This window comes from Callospermophilus lateralis, chromosome 3 (genome assembly GCF_048772815.1).
Source record: "Callospermophilus lateralis isolate mCalLat2 chromosome 3, mCalLat2.hap1, whole genome shotgun sequence".
Taxonomy (NCBI): Eukaryota; Metazoa; Chordata; class Mammalia; order Rodentia; family Sciuridae; genus Callospermophilus; species Callospermophilus lateralis.
In genome coordinates, this window is record NC_135307.1 from 73,698,607 (window position 1) to 73,722,877 (window position 24,271).

Below are 24,271 nucleotides of genomic sequence, written 5' to 3' on the forward strand. Positions count from 1 at the left end.
GGGCTGGGGCTATAGTTCAGTGGTAGAACATTCGCCTTGCATGTGGAAGGCACTGGGTTCAATCCTCAGCACCACATAAAAATGAAATAAAGGTATTGAGTCCATCTACAACTAAAAAAATATTTTTTTTAAAAAAGGGGTTGAAGTTGTGACTCAGTGGTAGAGCGCTTGCTTAGCATGTGTGAGACACTGGGTTCAATTCTCAGCACCACATATAAATTAATAAATAAAAAAAGGTCCATCAACAAATGAAAAAAAAAACAACAAAATATTACAGGAATATATTCAGAAAAGAGGGAAATGATACAAAAGGGAAACATCTAAATACTGGATTAAAGGAAGAAAAACAGACTTGGTAAATACCTAGATAAATATTGTGTTTTTTCTTAATATGTGTCTAAAAATTTGAAAACTAAAATTAGCACATGCATGATATAATGTATATAACAACACAATCAAAAGTGGGGAGATTAAAGGAATTTAATCCTTTCTGAAATCATTGAATTGCAATAACACCTTTCTTGTTATCTACCAAAAAAATTCCTTCTGGGTTTTTTGATTGGTTTTAATCATTAATCAATTATCTTTTTTTTTTTTAATTTTATTAATTGTTGATGGACCTTTATTTATTTATATGTGGTGCTGAGAATTGAACCCAATGAGTCACACATGCTAGCCAATGCTCTACCACTCAGCCACAACCAAGCCCCATTAATCATTTATCTTTAATCAAGATTTCTACATTCCATTTGAAGTACTAAAATAAAGATGTTATGTATTTATACTATAATTTCAAGAGCAAGCAAACAAACAAACAAACAGACAAACAAAAAACCCCACCAAGACACATAGTAAAAATGATACAGTAAAATTCTCAATAAAAAAATTGAAATGGGCACAGTGGCACATTCCTATAATTCCAGTGGCTCAGGAAGCTGAGGCAGGAAGATTGTAAGTACAAAGCCTTATCTCAAAATAAAAAAGTATATAAAAAGGGGGGAAGTGGGGATGTGACTCAGTGGTTAAGCACCCCTGGGTTCAATCCCTAGTACCAAATAAATAAATAAATAAATAAATAAATAAATAAATAAATGGAATTATAGGAAAAATGTCAATACAAAATAAGGAAGAAAAGTGGAAACAGTGAAATGAAAAATAGGGAACACACTTAAGCAAATAACAAAAAAGTAGACATACCACTAAACATATTAAATGCAAATGGTTTAAATGAACTAGGTAAAAAACAGATTTATAATAAAACAAGATCCAAACATATGCTATCTACAAGAGCCATTTTAAATATGATATAGTTTGGTTAAAAGCAAAATGATGAAAAACTCTAATCAAATTAAAACCAACCAAAAATTCCAGAAGGATTTTTTTTTTTTTTTGGTAAATAACAAGAAAGGTGTTATTGCAGGAGCTGGAGAACAAGCCAATCCCCAAAACCCAAAGGCCCAAAGTTCTCTCTGATAAGTAGATGCTGATCTATAAGTGTGTGTGTGAGGGGGGGCATGGGAAGAATGGAGGAACTTTGATTGGGGAAAGGGGAGGGAGAGAAAGGGAGGGGACATGGGCACAGGAAAGATGGTAGGATAAGACAGACATCATTACCATAGGTATGTGTATGACTACATATATGGTGTGATGCTACATCGCATACAACCGGAGAAATGAAAAGTTGTGTGCCATTTGTGTACAATGAATCAAAATGCATTTTGCTGTCAAATATACCTAATTAGAATAAATACATAAAAACAATGAAAAAAATAAAATATGAATCAAAAAACAAACAAACAAAAAGAAAGATGTTATTGCAATTCAATGATTTCAGAAAGGACAATCTTTTCAACAAAGAGTGTGAGGAAAATTTGGCATCTCATATGCAAAAACAAAACTATAAAACTTAGAAGAAAACATGAGAAAATCTTCATGACTTGGCATTAGCAAAGAATTCTTAGCATCAACTCCAAAAGTATAATTCATAAAGAAAAATAATTGGGAATTTCATTGAAATAAAAAAAAACTTTATCTCCACAAGAGATATTTGTAAGATAATAAGAAGACACAAATGGAGAAAATGTAAATGTTTAACAATTACATATCGACAAAGGATTCATATCTAGAACATATAAAAAAATTTTAAAACTCAAAAGGAAACAAATCGCTTAATTCTACTCCTAGGTATGAAAACATATTCATACAGAAACTTAAGCATAAATGTTTATAGCAACTCTATCTGTAAATGCCACAAACTGGAAACAACACAAATGTTTTCAACAGGAGAGAGGCTACACAAATTGTGGTACATTCATATAATAGAATATTACTCAGCAACAAAAATAATGAACTAGTAATATAAAACTTGGGTGGATTTCAAAGGCATATGTTGAGTAAAATATGCCATTATCAAAAGATTACATTCTTTATGATTCCATTTATATAACATTCTAAAAAGGGTAAAACTACAATAATGAAGAATAATGAAGAACAGATCAGTGGAGGATAAGGAAGGTTAAGGCTCTGATGATAGTATGGATATACAAGAGTAGCACAAAGAGAGCTTGAGGGGCAACAGACTTTTGTATTCTGACTGTTGTGGTAATCTCATAAATGTATACATGTATTAAAATTTATAGAACTGTATGCCCCCCCCAAAAAAAAGAGGGAAAAGAAAAAAATTACTGTATAATTAAACTTAAAATAATAGTTGCTAACTAAATTTTAGCTTCTTTCTTTTTTGGTGGGGGTGTTACCAGGGATTAAATTCAGGGGCACTCAACCACTGAGCCACATCCCCAGCCCTATTTTGTATTTTATTTAGAGACAGGATCTCACTGAGTTGCTTAGCCCCTCCCTGTTGGGGAGGCTGGCTCTGAACTCTCAGTCCTCCTGTGTCAGCCTCCCTAGCTTCTGGGATTACAGACATGTGTCACTGTGCCCGGGATTAGCTTCTTTCTTTTTAAAAGTACTCATTTTAAAGAGCTTTCATGTGATGGTTCAACATTTTGGGGGAGGAAATCCCTATTAAGTGTTTTGAAGTCATTCATGTCCTTACACTTAGTAATTTTACTTCTGAATGAAATACTAATATTCTAATTATTGTTAATATTAGTAATAGTATAATTACTATTATTTTTTACTAATATTAATTATTCTACCCTAATAAATTCTACCTATCCACAAAAAATTACACGTACAAAGGCTTTTGTTGTAGCTTATTACTTTAAATACAATGTTAATATCTACTAAGATTTGCATTAACCTATTATTATTAAATCATAGTATATGTATCTACTATAAATATTTATAAAGAGTTTATAAAAACATAAGAAAATGTTCTTATATGACATTGAAGGAAAAAACAGGACTATATTTTACACTATTCTTTCAACTTTGTAAAAAATATGCATTTTTTTACATTAATTGTTTCTGAATGATAGGACCACTCTTTTTTTTTTAATTCAAAATCAATTTATTCAATATCAATTTATTCAAAATAGATACCCACATGCATAAGAATGAAATTGAAACTTTACATGAAAAGCTACTAAAATGGATTATGGTCTTAAATATTAAGACTTGAAATCATAAAACTTCTAGCAAAAACAGAGAAAAGGCTGAAATATCGGTTTTGGCAATGATTTCTTAGATTTTATTTCAAAAGCACTGGGGAAAAAAACAAGTAATACTATTCCAAACTAAACACTTTTTACACATCAATGAACACCATCAGAATAATAAAAAGGCAGTCTACAGATTGTGAAAAAAAGGTTTACAAACTACACATTCAACATGAGATTAATATCCAAATACATAAGGAATGATAGGACCACTCTTAATTTTTAAAAATTAATTTATTATTTAGTTGGGGATTTGGCTCAGTTGGTAGAGTGCTTGCCTCACATACACAAAGTCCTAGGTTCAATTCCCAGCACCACCCCCCCAAAAAAAACTTGAATTATTATTCTATAATGAATACATACTACTTTTTAAATCACATATTATTTTTAAAGCAGACAATAAACGTGATTTTCGTTAGTAAAAAATATTGACAAAACATTATGGGTCAGAATGCTTATTACTATGTTAATAGTAGCAAAAGTCTAGATACAACAAAAGTTTATAAAAAAATAGTATGTTAAATTATCATGAATCCTATGGAAATAGGATTTCCAAAAAAAATGATGGTTATAAAGACATTTTATTGATCACATGGGAAATGCACATGATATGTTGTCAGGAAAAAAATAACTGGACAGAAAATGAGATATTCCTGCTATATAAAATATAGTATATGTCTATGTGTATATATGTACATAAATAAATAATTTGTTAAATGGAATAAAAAAACAGCTTATCAAAATGTTAACAGTAGCCAAGCACAATGGCACATGTCTAGAATCCCAACTACTCCAGAAGCTGAGGCAGGAAGTCTTGACAGCTTAGTAAGACTCTTGATCAAAATGAAAAAAAAAGGGCTGGAGATGTAGTTCAGTGGCAGAGTGCCCCTGTGTTCAATCCCCAGTGCTGATAGGGAAAAAAAAAAAATACCCCTTGAAAGACATACCAACTGCTATTTAATTAAACAAAAGCTGAATGAATACTCCTAGATGGAATTAATGGATTCCTCATCTATGAAGCCAGAACACTCAGCTTTTCAAGTCAGTTGAGTCAGCTATTTAGTAGATACATATCAAGCATTTATTCTGACACTTTACAAAGCATTGCTAGGGTAGACTTTATTATATTCTATGTATATAAACAACTAGTTACAGTCATAACTATGTATATATACAACTAGATTGTGGTCTACATGGACTTGGAACTGAGTCTCATTCATCTTTATATATTGCTAGGGCCTAACTCAAGCTGCCACATAGTAAATTTTGTGAGGTTGGATTAAACAAAATTCACAAAAATGCCAATTTGGAGATGTTAATAGTTCTTTTTATTTTATTCTAGAATGAAATAATTAAATGTTGCTCTCACGGCACATTTATACCTATTACCTTTATATTACTCCATGAACCACCATAAACACAGGCTTTGAACACTGAAAATACCATACTATTATGTTCTTAGCAAGGGATAATTTAACTCTGGAATTTATAAAGATTTTCTAAAGTACTCTATAAGAAAAAAAAAGTCATGAAATAAATTTTTCTTCTTCAAGCTCTGGACAATCTGAGGTATTAACGGACAGGAGAAATATTCAACAATATACTATTGAAGAAGTACTTTATTCTTGACCTTAAGTATGAATAATTTTATGTTCTCAGGTATAAAATTCACAATTCTCATATTTTATCTCAGCTAGTGTAAACTGTAGGTGCTTTTCTTATTTATAAAACTGTCTTATCCTTTATTAAAAAAAGTCCTTAAGCTATTTTCATATAGTGATTATTCTGAAGAAAATTTGCTTTACACTTAAAAGGGGGCCATAGTGTTGATCAGGAGGAAAACTATAATTGCTTGCGATCCACCTGCAATGATTTCAAGTAGGCAGGCACATCTCCAATTTCTCTGAATTGTACTAAGATCTTATTTGCTGTTCTTGCTAATCTGTCTTTATTTTTCCTTTGCCCAGAACAATAACATTTATTTTTGCCTGGCCTCATTTATGCACAGATATTCAATTTAATTACAAAGATAATCTCATCGGTGACAGGGAAATAGGTATAGAAAATTGGTCTTTTGGAAGAGGCACAGCTGCTACAGAAATAATTTTAGAAAAGCTTAAGATTTTAGTAAAGCTATTATATGAAAAGAATGCTTACTGTTTATTTATTTCAAGAAAATGATAAAGATTAAATGTGACCATTCCACTGGGTAATATTCCTTCCACAGGATTCCACCGGTTCCCAGGAAAATGAACACCTGGTAAATGCTTTGCCATTTTCGGTAAATACCACTCATAAGTCATCATCTGCCAGAAAAATAACATATGATGCCATACTTTTAGTACATCTCTTTAAAAGAACCAAGTTTAGCCAATGAAAAGTTTCTAAAATGTGAATATACTATCATTCAATTAATTGAAAAATACATTTAGGAATAATCAAGGGTATAGCTACAATTTTAAAAATGACTTAAACCTTTGATTTTTAGGCCTTAAGACATTACTATAACAGGTAACATCAATGCTCAGTTTTATTTTCAATTCCATGCATTTTGTTTTGTGGGCCTGGGAGTTGAACCCAGTGGTGATCTCTCACGGAGCTATATTCTCAATTCTTTTTCTTTTGATTTTGAGACAGAGTCTCACTAAGTTGCTCAGGCTAGTCTTAAACTTGTGATCCTCCTCCTACCTCAGCCTCCTGAGGAGCTGGGATTACAGGTGTGAGCCACTGCGCCCTTCTAACCTCCATGTGTTTGATGACCCAGGTGGCTTTTCCCCATTTTTATTCTACCTAAAGAATGTGTACTCAGCTTTCAGAACCAGTATAATTATCACTTCCTCTGTGATGCCCTCCCCAGTCTCCACAGCCAGAATGACATGCAGAGGTAGCACTTTGTACCTACCTCTAGTACAGCTCTAGGCCTATTCCTCACTAGACTGTGAGCTCCTAGGGGAAGGGACTGTATCTTTTCACTTTTGTACACCTAGCACATTGCCTGGCACAGAACAGTTCTCAAATTACGCTTGCTGAAGTTGAAATTTCTTTGATGGTCAGACTAGACAACCTATACAAAATACAGAAATGTATCATTACTCCATTCTTTCATTCATCCATTCAAAAAAATAAGTATTGCTCACCTACAATAAATAAGATATAATCCCTGCCCTTGAAAAGCTCAACCCATATGATAATCTAGGTCTCAAAGGGTTTTTACCCTTTTGGCTGAATTTATTAGTATACAGAAATTAGTGTCAATACTTTAATGTTCTTTTGATTAAAATGAATTGTTAATATTAGAAAAATCACTTTTATTAATTGTATAATTAATGTATAGTTAATTATATACTTTCATATGTTAGAGACCCTCTTTTTAAAGAAAAGATTCCTATTTGCACTTTCAAAGTTTTGTTTTTATATTAACATCTGAGCAACTGTGCTTATGCTTACTTAGATCATGTAAGTCATTTAACATGAAAATGACAAATTAATTTTTATTTATTTATTTTTTTGGTACTGGGGATTGAACTCAGGGGCACTCGACCACTGAGCCACATCCCCAGTCCTATTTTTATTTTATTTAGAGAAAAGGTCTCACTGAGTGGCTTAACTCCTCACCATTGCCGAGGCTGGCTTTGAACTCGAGATCCTCCTGTCTCAACTGTCTCAGCCACCCGAGCTGCTGGGATTACAGGTGTGCGCCACCGGGCCTGGTGACAAATTACTTTTAATCTAAGTGAACACTATAAAACTCAACAAATAATGGATTGGAATTTTTTGCTCAAGGCTTTCAGTTTTAGATAATGCTAACATTAACCAAATACCCTGTTTGCATTATGACCTTCATGCTTCTTTTTTAATTTCCACAATAACCTTCTTTTACAGAAACAATTGCTCCAGACCCTGTTGATTGCACATTTAATAGCTATTATAGTCTTCTTGCTTGCTAAAGTAACTTTGATTTTGGTCAGGTATCTCAGTCATTCACTTTACTAGTGAATATTTCAGGAGTGGGCATACGAGCCAGCTCTGGTGGAGGTCTGCTGGGAATTTCTAAGGCCTTGGAAAACATCCAATAGAGAGGAGGCGGACAGGCCCAAACAGAAGTACCTTGCTTTGTTTTAGGTTGTGATGTTTGGAACCGTGCATCCATGCCCCAGAATTCTGACATCATTGAGCTTCTTCTATCATCAATCCTAAAATCACCTATCTAAGACTACTTGTTATGTGAAATACAAACTCCATAGTTTAAGTTACTCTAAGGTATTCTTTTTTCATGCATTCAAAAGGTCCTAGCTTATGTGATAATAACTTCTATTTCATGCATAAGGGAAGAGAAGCTTTGAGAAGAAAATTGTTAGCCCCTGTCACATCTAGGAAATGATAGAATGAAAACCTGAATTTATGTCTTATACTCTTTGAAATCCATACTTCTTAACTATAGCAGCTGATATCTCAAACAGTATTCACACATACATACACATGCACATGCACTCACAAGTGCTAGGAATTGAACTCAGGACCTCATACATGCTAAGCAGCACTTTACTGGGCTACAAATAATATTTGAAATCACAGCATAATAATATCATGCTATCAAAAAATAATCTACCACATTAATAATGAATAACCTAGCTTTTGTCAGAAGCTAGACTTGAGTTAGACTTAAGATTAAATTCATCAATATGTGTGTATAACATAAATGCAAAGTGCTTATAAAATATTTATAATCTGCAAATTTCCCTACAGAGTATTTGCAAATGTGTTGTTTTTCTCCAAAAATTCTAATTATTCTCTACTTCAACACAATTTATTAAAAGTATTGTGCCTAATAATTGCTCTATTGAACAATCGTAATTATTCATTTGAGATTAAAAATTTCACTTTTCTTGATGACTACTCTAAAAGCACCAGATATGTTTCCTTTTAGATAATTATGGTCTAAATAATAAATATTGTAGAAGTTTTTAAAAGTATTTTTTATATTCCTAATTATAGATGGATACAATACTTTTATTTTACTTATTTATTTTTATGTGGTGTTGAGGATTGAATCCAGAGCCTCATACGTGTTAGGCAAGTGCTCTGTCACTGAGCTACAACTCCAGCCCCAAATGTTGTATTTTAAATATAGTTCTTCATTTCCAGAAAATTGTTTTAATTGCCTTCAAAATTTTTACAAGTCCCCTCCTAACATGTTTTTGTCCTAGGATCAGCAAAGATTATGCAAAATTTCCATAGCAGAGTTGTAGTTAATAGTTTTTATTTTGAGAAATTATTTGAGTTCACAACTCTGATGATCAAGTAGCTATTTTAACCACAGTATGTTTTATCTTATATTCAATTTAATTTATTTTAATCCCTAGACCAGTAGACAGTATTACTTTAAATGGCTGAGTTGGCTAAATGAAAAAAATAACTTAACAATACATTTACAGTACAATAAACATTTTCATGGTTTATTATGTGAACTGGAGACCTAGCATATTATTTGAATCTAACATGAAATACGTAATTCTTAAAACATTCAGGTTAAATGAGAAAGAAGCAACTCAAACAATTTATACTAACACTTAAAATAAACAAAAGAATTGATATATAATCTACCTAAGAATGATTCTAATCACTGTATCTATTTGGTATTTTTAAAATGATAATAAATGTTTTAAAATGATTGATAAATTCCAAATACATTTTACATATACTTACTTCCTGATCCACTAATGAAATATCTGGCCTCAATCCTTCGCAGTAATGCATATAACGGAGAGAATTGCCTGGCAAATCTCCTCTAAGTAAGATAATTGCATCATGTGGCATAGAATCTAGAAGGTTCTTTGCAAATTTATCGATCACAGTGTTGGTCCTTTGGTCACAAATGCTAAATAAAAAGATCAAAAATGTTAAAATAGCAATACTTTGCTATAATTTTAATAACATTGGGTTTATTTTCCACACCATTCTTTTCCTATCACAAGTCTACATTTATTGTTTCAAACTATTTAATTTATATCCTATGAGAATTTGCATAATTAAAAAACACTATCATTTGATTAAAAAAAGGACCCAATTGTGCAACTGAAAAAATACTCGTCTACTACTTTACTTCTAGAATTTATAATCATTTCCATAAAAAGGGAATCAGTTAGTGCTCAAGAGTAAGTCTTTTTCTTCCTAAAAGTAATCCGATTTCATATAACAAAAGTAAGGTTTCTGATTCCACTTGGAATTTAAGGTAATTTATGTTAATTTCATTTATGCCAAAGGAACTTTCAGAAATGCAAAAGGAAATCTGCCAATTTATGACATATATTTATAAGACATTTGTATGATTTTCTTGCATGCAGAGGTTGTTCCTTCCCACCATTTCCCTGTACCCCAGGCTTCCTGTGTTCCTTTCTCCACTGGAAGGTGAAAAATTACCACTGGAGAATAAGACCAAAGAGAAGGAGGGGAAGGAATAGTCTGTTGAGTTGTCTACTTTTCTCCTGACACTATTTGTTCTTGCCAAGAACAGCAGTACAGTTCTTTTCAAGAATGAAGTAGACTTTCTAACTTCAAAGAAAAAGTACATGAATTTTGAGAACTTTCCATGAAAAGAGAGAAAGACTACAAGGGGCGGGGGAAGCATCAAAAGATGAGGCAAGCAATATCTTTCCTCTTATTATCAGGTCTATTACATTTTATGGAGTTTAGAAGCAATGCCTCAAGCTGAATCACAAGGTTAGTATCAAAAAGCAAACAAACCTTTCAAGGAATGGAATATTATCCCTGCCTCTGCAATCAGTGCAACAATTAATATTTCCTACTATGATTCCCTTCTTTGCCAGGTGATGGCTCATACTTTGTCAACCAGCAAAGTTGCTATCTATTTCATTCCCTTGGGTAAATAAAAAAATCAAAACAAGATAAACCACCTAACCTGTGCAAACATCTCTGGTGCTGACCCTAGAATGCTCTTGATGACCCAAGCCAGGAGAAAATTGGAATTAAAAAACACTGGAGGCTGGTGAGCCCTCCTTGAGATAGTGATGGAGCTATGTCTGGGTCATGCAGCCCCTTCCCAAGATGTCCTGAAGATGAAATGTTCCTAGCACAGGCTCTACCTGGGATTATAAAGAACATTGGTTTTGAAAGCTAAGTTAAAAGAGGAAATTTAACCTTTTTTTTGAAGGGGGGGAGGTACTGGGTATTGAATAATTCAATGGGTGTTTTACCACTGATTTATAATCCCCACCCCTTTTTATTTTTAAATTTGAGACAAGGTCTCACTAAGATGTGTAGGGCCTTGCTAAATTGTTGGGGCTAACCTTAAACTTGCAATCCTCCTGTCTTAGACTCCCCAGTCACTGGAATCACAGGCATGCACCACTGTACCCAGAAGAAAACTGAATCCTTTAAATAAAGTCAAATCTCACTATAACAAAATGCCAAGGGACTCTTTCTTCCACTTTTGTAATGTATCTAATACTGTTGGAAATAAATTAATTATCATCTAAGACTTTGACATCTTTTATGTTATACCGAGATCATTATAATCATTATTAAAAAGATATTGAAAATATATATATATACAATACTAATAATACATGAGTTAAAAACTTTCAGAAATTGATTTAAAAATAATTAATATTTTCTAATATAAAGTTGACTGGTAAAGGGCCAGTTATAATTCAAAAAACAAAAATCTTTGAAACATAAAGTAAATTATTTTAGGGTATACAAAAAGCCCCAAATCTCTTTATTCTCCACTTAAGTGGTATTTTAGATCATGTAATTTTATACATACTCCAGATTCTACAAACAATCTCTGGTTCTGATTCAAAAAGTTTATTAATCCCAAAACATAAAATCTACTGCATTCAGACCAAGCTGCCTCACTTTGAATCTTAGAAACCAATAGAAGTTAAAAATAAATGCAAAATAGAATGTCCTAGAATGTGAAATATTCAAAATTCTCTGGCTCAAGTGCTACTTTTCATAAAAATAGCCATGGGTTACCTATAATTAGAATATATTTGGAAAACTACAAAAAGAGTTGCTGAAAGCCATTCCAGACACTGAAGCCCGTTGCTATTCAGCACTTGGTTAGTCTTAGACACAAGTGAAGCCAAACCGATGCCAGCGAGGACAGCCACCACTGCATTGCTTTGCATCCAAAATCGTTCCACCTGTGAAAGATAGGCAAACAGTAGGTCCACTTGACTAGTTCATACAATCAGTCAGGTACCTAAATATTTAAAAAATTTATACTGCTTACAACTAGTTGTATTTGCCTCCTGTCATTTAGATCTTGTTAACTGACTTCCCCAATCCAACCTGAGGTCACTTAATTTTCAATTTAGAACAGTTCTTCCTTCCCAGTTTGACATGTGTATCTCCCTTTTGGGATTCACACTTCATCTTAATACTGAACTCCAGTGATTATCTAGAGTGGGAGAGGTAGAGAAATGCTTTTGCTTTTCTCCTAATATTCCCTTCCTTATGCATAAGCTATATGAGTATAATAATCCTGGCCTCTCTCCTTATCCTCCCTTACTTCTTCCTATAGGAGGGTAGGAGAATTGATGAATTGATGGGGAGCTGAAACTGTTATTGGGACAACACAGTCCTGTGTTTTCCTCTCCCTCTTGGAAGTGAGCTGCCAAGAAGCACTTGTCCAGGACAGTCTATCTCTGTGCACAGTGGGTAGGAGTGAGGTGGGGTGAGGCCTGCCCCATAGTCACAGCACTACCTGTCCCCTCTGGCAGGATAAGGAAGTCCTCTTGTCCACACTTAGAAGTCACATTCTCCAATCTCAGCATTATCAGTAATAAATGTGATTCTCCTAACCGTTTACACTAATTTATTTTGTTCCTAAGTCTGATGATCAAGTAGGTTATTTTTTTATTAGGCATCTTAAGCACATACACAAATGACTAGTTGGTTTCAGCTATCAAAAAAAGCTGTCCAAATTTATAGAGTTTCTATTATAAGAAGAAATACCCTAATCTCAGAGATGGCTGACAGGAAAACAGAAACATAGGTGCTCTTTTTATAGGCCTAGAACTTCCACGTAAGAAGTAAAGGGATATGTTGGCAACAGTCCCTCGTTGTAACCCATATTTATTTTGCTATTCTAAAAAGTATTCTAGATGAAATGCATATATTTGTAAGTGTATACACATATACACACGCACACACACAACTAACCTAAGTCTACCTTAGATTTATTTTCCTATTTAACTACTCTATTAACAAAACATAGCATTTTTTTTTCCTAAAAAGAGACTGTAATCTTAATGACTCAATAATTTAACTTTTGATTTGTAAAAAAATATATATAATTTTTATTATTCCTGAAATAATTCATTCTTTTATAAAGTTCATAAGAGACATGTTTGCACGATCTTCATAAACTTTCTGATTAAAGGATGTATCTAAGTAAAACTTACCACACCCATGAACAGTGGTTTTGAAATATCTAAATTTGCCCTCCAAGCGAAGAACAATGAATAAATGCAAAACATTCCAGTAAAAAGCCACACTAATGGTGAATTCTGTCTCTCCCTACAAAACGAATAAAAATATGTCCAAAATTATCTATATGTATGAATATCAATAATAACATTAAATAGCTTTAAACTATAGAAAAATATTTGTAACTATAAACCTTTTATTTTTTTATTTTTTTTGGCAGTACTAGGGATTGTGTCCAGGGGCACTCTATCACAAAACTAAACTGCAAACCCTTTTATTTTGAGCCATTCTCCCTAAATTGTTCAGGCTGGCCTTGACTTATGAATCTCCTGCCTCATATCAACTGCTGGGATTATAGGCATGCATCACCACACCCAAATAAAACTTTCATTTTTAAGAAGAAAGAAAGTCATCAGTGTTAAAATCTGAGTTGGAATAGACAACCAACATAACTTGAAATAATAATTTTCTTTAATTACAATTTAAGTTTATTCAAATTGCATGTTGTAGACAATAGAATCATGCAATGCAGCAAAGGATATTCACAGAAAAAATATCAACTATTGATCTTATTAAATTTAAGAAGTAATCAAGCATATGCAAAATATAGCATATTTTCATGCCTGAAATAATATATCAATGTTGGTGAGAATTTAGTATGAGAATGTTAGTATAATCCTTGAGAAAAATTAACTACATAATATCTCTATCAAGAGCTTTAAAAATACTTATAATCACTGACTTTGTGTCAAAATAACTGCGTATTTGACATTTAGGCATAAATCTTTAAGCAAAAACCACAAATGTGCATAAACAACCCATAAAAATGCTTTAGTATTAGTGTCATAATAGAGGGAAAAAATGGAAGCAATAAAATAACACTCAAATGGGAAATTTAATTCTCCTTTGGTCATAGGATGGAATGTATTATGTAGACATTTAAATGACCTTAAGTATTTTTTGGTATGGAAAAATATTAACAATATAATGTTACATTAAGTAAATAAAACCATAAATATAGATGTACATACATATACTGACTTATATACAAATACACATGTTCAACAGACAAGAAAATAAATTAATAAAAAATAAAGATTAGCAGTGCTATATTTTTAGGGCTTTCCTTTATTATCAGGGGAATTTAAATAGTTGTTTGTGCTGAATGTGTTGATGTATACCTGAAGTTGCTCAGGAGGCAGACAGCCTGGCCAACACAGTGAAACCCTATATATAAATTTAAAAAATTTTTAAAAGGGCTGCAGATATTGTTCAGTGGCAGAGGGCAGGGGTTTAATGCCTAATACTGTAAAAATAAATAAATAAATAGTTGTTTGCTTCTTTTGCATAAACAGTAATCATTAGTACACGCAGAGTAAGATCAAACCAGAAGTTTAAAATATCACATGACTTGCATATTTTAGCTGCAATAAACTGATAAGGTTTTTGAAATAATTGATTTATAATTGAAGATAAAATAAGGTAGCAGGAAAGCAAAACATATTTGCCTTACCAGAAGGCAAAAACAGTCATTTATTTGAAACATAAAATAATACCGGTAATGTTCTGCAATGACATACTAAAACATTGGTTCACTTCATGAACAAAAGAAAAATAAGGAATTACTCACTTTCTTGCTAGACATATATTTGCCCAAACTGCAAGGGCTTGAATGTTGTACGATAGTTCGGTCCTCATATTTAATACTTGTGAACTATAAAAAACAAAATAACTTATTGTTGTCAGAAAAAAAAATGACTAATTCCAAATAAAATACCATTTGCAGAATAAATGTTTGATTATGCACTGAACAAAACTGGGGTCAGATTTTAAAATTATTTTGTCTCCTTTTAAATTTGGGAGAAAAAGTACCATAGAGAGAAATAAATAGTTCTAAGATGTTTTCCGATTGTAATATTTGGTTATCAACATATATAAATCAGAGTAGGATCAGAACACAAAATTGTTCTGCATTTTTTATTTCGTTATACTGAATAGGATATTCGTGATTGATTGATAAGTTGTTTGAAAGGAGTTTTTGAACTTTCTTTGTTGATAATGTAGACATGGTCACCAGTAATTTAGTAATTGAAAGCAAAATTAGCTCAAATACTTCTCTGGAGATACAATCACAAAGAAAGAAAAGGCCAAGGATTATTTTCATCCTTAAAAGAACTCCTGATTTTCTAAATTTCTGGCTTGGAAAATGTCCAAGCAAGCTCAAAGAAATGTATTTTTTTTCTCCTACAATTAAACTAAATTTTTCCATTAACTAATAAGTATTCCTCAAATGTTATCTGAGTTCTAAAATAGCTATTGCTTGTAGCAGTCTTTGATTTCTAAAAAAGAAATGACTCTATACACCAGTTCAAGAAACTTTTTTCCCCCTACTGGCAAATTTACTGGAGAAAATGTGATGCCATAATTATGAAAAGCACACAATGTGTATTTTACTAATGGAGACTCATCTACTCAGAGAAGTTATCCTAACTCATTTGCAAATATTCTTGAAAAATTGATTCCAGCATGGGACCCATTTCTTCAAAAGAAATGGAGTCAGTCTCAAAATTAATTCTTAGAGATCTGTTGCTTAAATGTAAGCTCTAAAAGATGGCCACTGCCTAAGGTTAGATTCAATAATTTTCTTATACAGTATTGCAATTTAGAGATATGCATGGGGAAAGAATTTAATTTGCTTGTCTGGAAAAGGGTAGATGATTAGGTTCCATCATTTTGAAGGATTTTTCTCGTAACTTAATTATAAGTTTCCTTTCTTAACACTCCTGTCCACCTGAAACAATTACAGACTAGAATTTCCCTCACTTAGACATTGCTAGGATCATGCCTCCATTCTACATGATGATTTGATTTGAACAAACAGGGCAGGTGTGAGTGGTCATCACTTTTGTCTATTTTTTTTTTTTTTCCCCTTTCCTAGCCATAAAACCTAGCAGGTATGACTAGAATATAAAGGAGGCCTTTAAGTTTCCCAGTAGATAATTTTATGTGCAACTAATAAAAGTTGGATGTATAATCTAGGATTACTCTTCAGAGTTCTTTGGAGGTTCATGTAGAATTTGCTAAACTAAAATGTAACAGTAAGCCTAAGTGCTAGAACAACCTCTGGAAGGTAGGTAGAAAGGAACAGGCAGTGAGTCTTTCTATATGGAGTTCATTAGAATACAGCAAAGTTCAGAGTCCCTGAAAAAGCTCTTTATCTTTAAAAGAAAACAGAGCTTCTTGCTACCTTCTCCCCACCAAAAAAGCAAGAGCTGCAAAAGTCTGAGTCAGACATAAGAAGAAATATTTAAAATCAGTTGTGAAAACTATCAAAAGGTTATATTTAAAAAATGATGGCAGGGAAAGATTTTCAAGATAAGGTAACAGTGAAAAACAAAAGACTAATAAAACATTATGTACATTATCCCATTTTAAACAAACACAAATATGAAAACGATCAGAAGGATATAGACAAAAATGTTAACAGATTAATGATAGCAGTTATATTGGGATGACAGGTAATTTTAATTTTCTTATTTTTGTTTACTTGTATTTTCTAATTACAAGAAAATTTATTAAAATTTTAATTTTACTTATTAAATTACAACAATAATTTTCTATGTGTCTTGGAGTTGGAAAAAAAAAGTTGGTTAAAAAGAAAAAAAGGATGATTGGAAGGAAGCAAGTTAGTAAATAAACAAGAAAGAAATTTTAAGAAGCCGATGAATTGCATATATTTCTATATGATAAACTGCATCATATAGAAAGTTGATCTAGTCTCCACATGGTTTGTTTCAGTTTTTTCCAAATGGCCATGTAAGTTCCAAACTAGAAATTAGTTAGATCACTTTTGTGTTCTAGAAACCTACTTTATTCTGAAATTTATAAATCAGTACAATTGGTATGGATATTTTTTAAGTTGGTATGAATATTTTTCAAGTTGTCTTAATCTGTGTAAATTTTAAGCAAATATTAACCCATTTTTCAAAGAACATTATTGGATAATGTAAATGAAAATATACTTGCTTAAGCTGGTTCTAATAAGGTTGGATATTAAAAATATGTAAGTCAAAATAGAGCTTAGGATGAGGAAGGCAAAAAAAAGTCAAAAGATAATTTTAAAAAATGAAGCTCTGAAGAATTAAATAAGCATAGGTCCAACCAAAAATACAAGAAAGTAATTGTTCAAATCATGCTACACACTATATTATAAAATGTCTCCAAAAGAAAGGCAATATAAAAATCAGAACAAAGAGCAAAATTATTTATAAAGCAACACTATGTTGGGAAATTTTGTACCCAATTGAAAGATGAAACATTTTAGTTTTGGGGGCTCTCATTACTCTCCCAATATTCTTATTCATTGTTGTATTTACTGCTCACTTTAAACATTATCTCATTGAGGGAAAGGCTAGACCCCTGGACAACTCCATATTTACAAATAACTATTAACTGTACAGGTGAAAACTTTCTCAGACACACTTCTTTACAAAGACAGGGACTTGGAAATCCCTAAAACTCATCTTGAAAAACGAATAGCAAATTCATTTACAAATGGTTTTAAATATTTATACTTACACCAGTATTTCAGACATACTGGATCCTATTTCAGATTTGGCCTAAACACAAAAAAGAAAAGATTATTTGTACATATATTAAATTGAGGCCTTGGCAGGTTATTATGTTATAATGATTTTGATTCATTATAATATAATATCATGTTTTAAATATACAATGCAACAGTCTTTACTTCGGAGCCTGTTCAATTTTGAATGTAGTGAAAACTAAACTTGGATATTTTTAGGAAAAATTAATAATTGGCTAAAAATCACTTAAACTATTTCAGCAGGAATGATTAATACATTAATGAGTTAGTGGACTTATTTAAACTTTTGTTATAGCCTCTCTTTACGCTCTTTTGGGGATTTTTTTTTTTTTTTTTTTTTTTTTTTTTTTTTTTAGTGCTGGCGATTGAACCCAGAGACTCACACATGCCAGGAAAGCACTCTACCACTGAGTCACATCCCTAGTCCTCTTTTGGAGAATTTTGGTTGAAGTTTATTATAACCTGTTCAAAATTTCACAATTATGTGTGAATGATAGAAATTTCAAATATGGAAGAGCCATCAATCTGTATTTAATGCATTAACCAATATAAGTAAATCAGAATATAAAGTACCACACTTTGAAGTGAAAATAATAAATAACAATTACCTTTTACTAATCTATTTTATTATGAAATCTCTATGTAAGATAAATATAATATCTAACATCTATCTACAAAAGTATACATAATGTATATTTTAGGGACAAAGAATTTTTTAAAAAATCTACAGACTCACAATTCATTTGATGAACAAAACCTCATCAATACCATAATTTATCTTACAAAGTCCTCACAGGCCTCTCCTTCCTTAACCTTTTGAATTTCTTTGGAGAGAACTGTTTCCATTTGGTGAACTAATATTTTACAAAGCATTTATAAATAGGCCTTCAATTTAAAAAAGTAAATACTAAGGGTTGGGGCTGTGGCTCGATGGTAGAGCACTTGCCTTGCATGTGTGAGGCACTGGGTTTGATCCTCAGCATCACATAAAAATAAATAAATATATTGTGTCTATCTACAACTAAAAAAATGCTTCTTAAAAAAATAAATACTAACATGAACACTGTTAATCAAATATGTTATTTCAAAAAGGAAATGCTTTGATAAAGGTGAATTAAAATTGTTGAGTTTCCTTTCCTTCACGTTTTTCCAAATATTTTTATTCACAGATTTTTATTCACAATAGTACCCAAGACTGCAGGCAGTCTTCAACGTTGGGCAATAGGTTCCCTTTAATGCATATCATCCTGAAAAGTATATTAGGGATATACAACAGCTTGCTGTTGGATGAAGTGATTCTGATTTTTTTTCTAACATTCCAAGGGACAAATTTGTTATATTACTAACTAAAATGGAAATTCTATCTACTGCCATTGATAAACATTGACTGCTTTTTCAATCAACAATGAAGTTGATTGAACAATGGAATATAACCACTTGTTTCCTCACAAGGACTTGAAATGTAAGTTTACCAGGCTGAATGTTCCATATTCTTCCCTGAGAAAATGTGTCAGAAATCCTCGCAGTGTTGTCTGGTCTCCCCAGGTCCAGCGAGCATGATTGAGGTAGGATGAGATGGGAAGGTAGATATAGGGCAGCAAACCAGCAGAGAAACACAGACTCAAATTCAACAAATAGCCCAGTGATAGCTCCTGCATTAAAGCACATTGTGTTGTTGAACAGTGTTTATTTTAGTCGATTCATCCTGGAACTTCAAGAACACATCAAGGAAAACATCAAATATGTTTGCTCAGAGCTGATCTCTCAATTTATATTAAGTCACCACAGAATACTATGTTAAACCTTCTGATTACTGTGGATTACTAGAAAATTGCATCAGCCTGAACTCCTTTACATGGCAGGTGAAATCTGAGTGAAGCAAATAACATTAGCAAAACTCATATGTATCATGTTTATTGTATCTTCTACACTTAAAACCATGTCATGACATGTACACTGCACAGCTGAGATCACCCACTTAGAAGTGATCAAGTGTTATTTGGCTGATTTTGAATAGGCTCAAACTACTGAATTGGTATTATGCCAATTTACATCATGGTCATCATTAGAAGTTGACTTCAAGTATATACTTTATTATGATTGTATATGGATAATAAATTCTTCCTACAAGGGCCTTGAACATTTCATGGAAATTTTTCACACAAATAAAATTAGCTCTTATATAATCTTCAGGCTCACCCAAATGCTTTTCTTCCTCCTCAATTTATATTTAGGATAGAATAATACTAAAAGAAATTTGTTGTTATATGCAAACTGTTATCTCATATACCTATTTGGGAAAATATATTTCTTATCTATACACTTCAATAATGAACGGCAGTATCAACAAAGTTTTATATAGATTAAGTCCAAAAGAATAAATTTAAGTATGCCAGAAAGATTAAAAATATTGGTTAACTGGGGAAGGGGGTCTCTTACAAACATCATAACTAGAAATTGCTAACTTTTCCTTTTCGAAAATGTAAGAAAGAAAGTTCACATTCACCAGAAGCAGAACAGGGAGTTGGCTTGTATTAGCATTTTCAAATAAACATTCTTAATTGAAAATGAAGTGTTTTCATTATAGTACTGATTTCATTTGAGATTTCTATAGCAGTAATGAGATGCATTTAAAACTTACAAATATCTAATCAAACAACTATGCCTTTGCTTTGCTATTCTTAAAAATGGTTTAAGGAGAGTAAATGTTTATGTTTTGGCACTTTTTGTACATTATAAAGTTGAATTTAGAATGGTAAGATGTAATTGTTGCAGAATTTTCCTTTTGCATAAGGAATAAATAGGAAACAATTACATGAAAGCTATTATAGTCTGGAGAGCAATTTTTAGTCTTAGCTGCACATTGAAATAATCTGGGTAGTGTCTAGACCCCACCCCAGATCAATTATAACAAAATAATTTGGATAAGGTTTCAGGATAAATACACATATATACATGTATATATGTATATAAAAATGCATATGCATCTGTACTACATTGTTATATATGTGTATATGTATGTACACACACACATATGCACACACTCACATTTTTTAAAAGCTTCCTAGCTAATTGACTCAAGAATACTTGCTCTGTTTCAAATCCCCTCAAAGTGAGATCCAATAACCCCTGCACTTCATAGACCTTATTTTCTAGCCTAAAGAATGGAAATGAGCCAGGTGCAGAGGCAGCTACCTGTAATCTCAGCTACTTGGGAGGCTGAGGCAGGTAGATAGCATGTTCAAGGCCATCTTAGGCAATTTAGCAAGACCCTGTCTAAAAATAAAATAAGAAGGGTTGGAGATATAGCTCAGTGGTAGAGTACCCCTGGGCTCAATCCTTAGTACCATAAATGAATGAACAAGAAGAGGTATGTTAAAGAGTCATGGTTCTCCAATTTCATCATTCATCAGTAGCTCACCTCATTCTAGGGTAAACAGGCCCTTAGTCCAGTCTCCTAAATTGTCAACTCCGAATTCTGCATGTTTTATATGAAGTACATGGCTCTCCTTTCAATCAACTCTTGGTCCTTTCCAGAGAATGCACCTATCCTGGGTCTGCTCAGGTCAAGCTATATCTCTGGCTAAGATGACTGATACCAAATGGCCTATGCTTAGAGAGGACTATATTGTCTGTTGACCCCCAACTGTGCATCCATTGAGAAAAATATTTGTGCTTCCTCAGTTTTGTATTCCATAGGAAATTTTGGCTGAGTTATATTTTTTAATGTTATATACCCATTTTTTAAAAATTAGGGTATGTACCCAAAGGACTTAAAATCAGCATACTACAGTAACACGGCCACATCAATATTTATAGCAGCTAAATTCACAAAAGTTAAACTGTGGCAGCAACCTAGATGCTTTTTAATAGATGAATGGATAAAGGAACTGTGATATATATACACAATGGAATATTACTCAGCGATAAAAGAGAATAAAATCATAGCATTTGCAAGTAAAGGGATAGCACTGGAGAATATCATGCTAATCAAAGTAAGCCAATCCCAAATAACCAAAGGCGGAATGGTCTCTGATAAGTGGATGCTGATACATAATGGGTGGGGCGGGGAGGCATGGAAAATATGAAGGAATTTTGATGGGGCAAAGGAGAGGGAGGAGTGGGGAGGGGGTATGGGGGTACGAAAGATGGTGTAATGAGATAGACATCATTACCCTAGGTACATGTATGACAGCACATATGGTGTACACTACATCATGTATAACTAGAGAAGCAAAAAGTTGTGCTGCAATTGTGTACAATTAATCAAAATGCATTCTGTTGTTATATATACCTAATTAAAATAAATTAATTTTATAAATAAATTTAATTATAAAAATACATTTAATTTTTTAAAAATCAATGATATGTATTATAAAAGGTCACATAAAGAACTTTCTGAATATTCTATGAAATTTGGATATTGCTAACTGTTGTGACTGAAATGTGAGACTGAAATGATTGACTTCATAGAATTCGAGTCCAAGAAAAGTTGCTCTTTCCTGTCAACTGTTGTGTTTCCCTTTTATTTGCTTTTTAATCACATAATCAGAATTTTATAATCTCCACATTACCTTTTTGCTTTGTTGCCAAGATGCTAAGAAACTAATGTGTTCAAGAATAGTTAATATAATTATCTAAAGCTCTAGTATAATTATTTACCTATTACTATATAATAATTTTATTACTTGTATGTTTTCTATTATAATTCTGATTATAATTGGTATAATGAGCAAATAATAAAATGACAAACGTAGCTGAATTTGTTCATAAACAAACAAACAAAAACTAAATAAAGTAAAATGACCTAGCTGGCACTGGCTTTGCATATAGACTAAAAGAAAGTCTGACTGATAAAGGACATTTATTCTTTCAAGAGTTCATGTCTAACTCGACTCCCTGCCTTTTCCTTATCTAAATCTCCTATTGCCCAACAAAGTAATTTTCCTATATTGCTATTTACTGCCATTTTAATTAACAAAAAAGTTTTCTTTCATAGAAAGATGAAATAAAAATAAATCATTTTTTTTTAATTCTAGAGAAATATCCTGAGAAAATAGGACTGTTATTTATCAGAGATTTTAATGAGTTCATACTACAGGGATATTGTCTGTTTGTTGAGAGTAAATCTCCACACTTAGAGCAAGGATACAGCATAGAGCAAGCACTCAACAGTTAAATATGAATGAATAACTACTATACCACTCTGTGTCCTAGAATGTATAATAAAACTATTAAGGAAACTTAGTATTATTGCTTTAAAGTCCTTTTAACCTATTTTCAGAATCATGAAGAAAATTATGAAATAGGCCAGATGCCACTGCAATCAATATTACATTATTTTTGTAAATCCTTTTTTTTCCAGTCAATATTGTTAGGGCTTAAGGTTATTTATGCTTTACACAAAACTCAAGAAAAATTAAAGCCCCAAGTTTTCTGATGAAACAAATGCTATATTGAATCTAAACAAAATGTTATTAATTTTATTTTTATAAATTCCAAAACCTACCTTCTCTTTTAAAAGTCGAAAGAGAATCCAAGGTATTATGCATAAAACATAGAGGACTATTGTGTGCTGATTACATAAGCTAAGGCCACAGCAGAAAGCACCGATTTTAGCTATCTGAAAACAAACAGGAAAAAAAGAAAGAAAGAAAGAAAGAAACAAAAACACCTAAGTTAAAAATTTACCTAAAACTCTAAGTAAGCACAATGGTAAAAAGCCATTCTTACCACTAAACCAAACATCATAGGCCAGGTTAATATCAATCTGTTAGATGTAAGCAATTGTAACAGTCACTAGTATTTATCATCATTTAAAAAATATTTTTTTAGTTGTAAACAGACAATATCTTTATTTTATTTACTTATTTTTATGTGGTACTGAAGATTGAACCCAGTGACTCACACGTACAAGACAAGCTCTCTAACACTGAGCTACAACCCCAGCCCTTATCATCATTACTTTTTGTTAATGTTGTTCATTCACATCAAAGAACTGCAGTTTGATCTTAAATGACTATCTTCAAACTGACTCTTGGAGACTCCTGTAGGACAACTAGTAAATTTTAACAGAGTACTATATGATTCTTACTTGAGTAAAATCTATAATTGAAGTCCAATAATTCTGTTTTACTTTTTCTCCTTCTAAATAAATAAAATGTAATATCTTTTATTTAGAAACCTATTTATATCTGGGTGGTATTTTTGCTTTTTTTGAACGTGTATTCATTTACTCATTTCATATTTGATAAGTGTTCTCTTCTTCTTTTAAATTTTTATTTATTTATTTTTTGTGATGCTGGTGATTGAACCCAGGGCTTTATGCATGCTAGGAAAGTACTCTACAAACTAAGCTATATCCCCAGCCCACAAGGATTTTCTTCCTGACCAAACTCTAGGCAGGCTCCTCTGAACTCTCTTCTCAACTCAGCCCTGGCTTTTAGATACTGTGTTCATCTCTGCATTGTCCAATTTTATCAAGAATACTCAGTCAGTTTAACTAGAAATCTCTACCCTGGATATTTGATCACACTGATCCAATTTCTATCCTTCACCCTCCCCCAGGTGATGTCAGATCAGCCTG

The 24,271-nt window shown here is 32.2% G+C and overlaps 1 protein-coding gene across 4 annotated transcripts in view; it reads right to left on the reverse strand.

Annotated features, from left to right (window-relative positions):
* Tmem260 (transmembrane protein 260) overlaps positions 1–24,271 on the reverse strand; it is a 65,111-nt gene that overhangs the window by 17,261 nt on the left and 23,579 nt on the right. For 2 of the 4 annotated variants that reach the window (XM_076850448.2, XM_076850447.2), the window contains exons 5-12: positions 23,195–23,308; positions 19,158–19,337; positions 17,658–17,698; positions 14,710–14,793; positions 13,055–13,169; positions 11,622–11,791; positions 9,330–9,501; positions 5,781–5,929 (exon numbers count right to left, since the gene is read on the reverse strand). In XM_076850448.2, the coding sequence (XP_076706563.2) occupies positions 5,781–5,929; positions 9,330–9,501; positions 11,622–11,791; positions 13,055–13,169; positions 14,710–14,793; positions 17,658–17,698; positions 19,158–19,337; positions 23,195–23,308 (1,025 nt within the window). The remainder of the gene's footprint in view (positions 1–5,780; positions 5,930–9,329; positions 9,502–11,621; positions 11,792–13,054; positions 13,170–14,709; positions 14,794–17,657; positions 17,699–19,157; positions 19,338–23,194; positions 23,309–24,271) is intronic. The other 2 variants (XM_076850449.2, XM_076850450.2) reach the window with 2 other exon arrangements.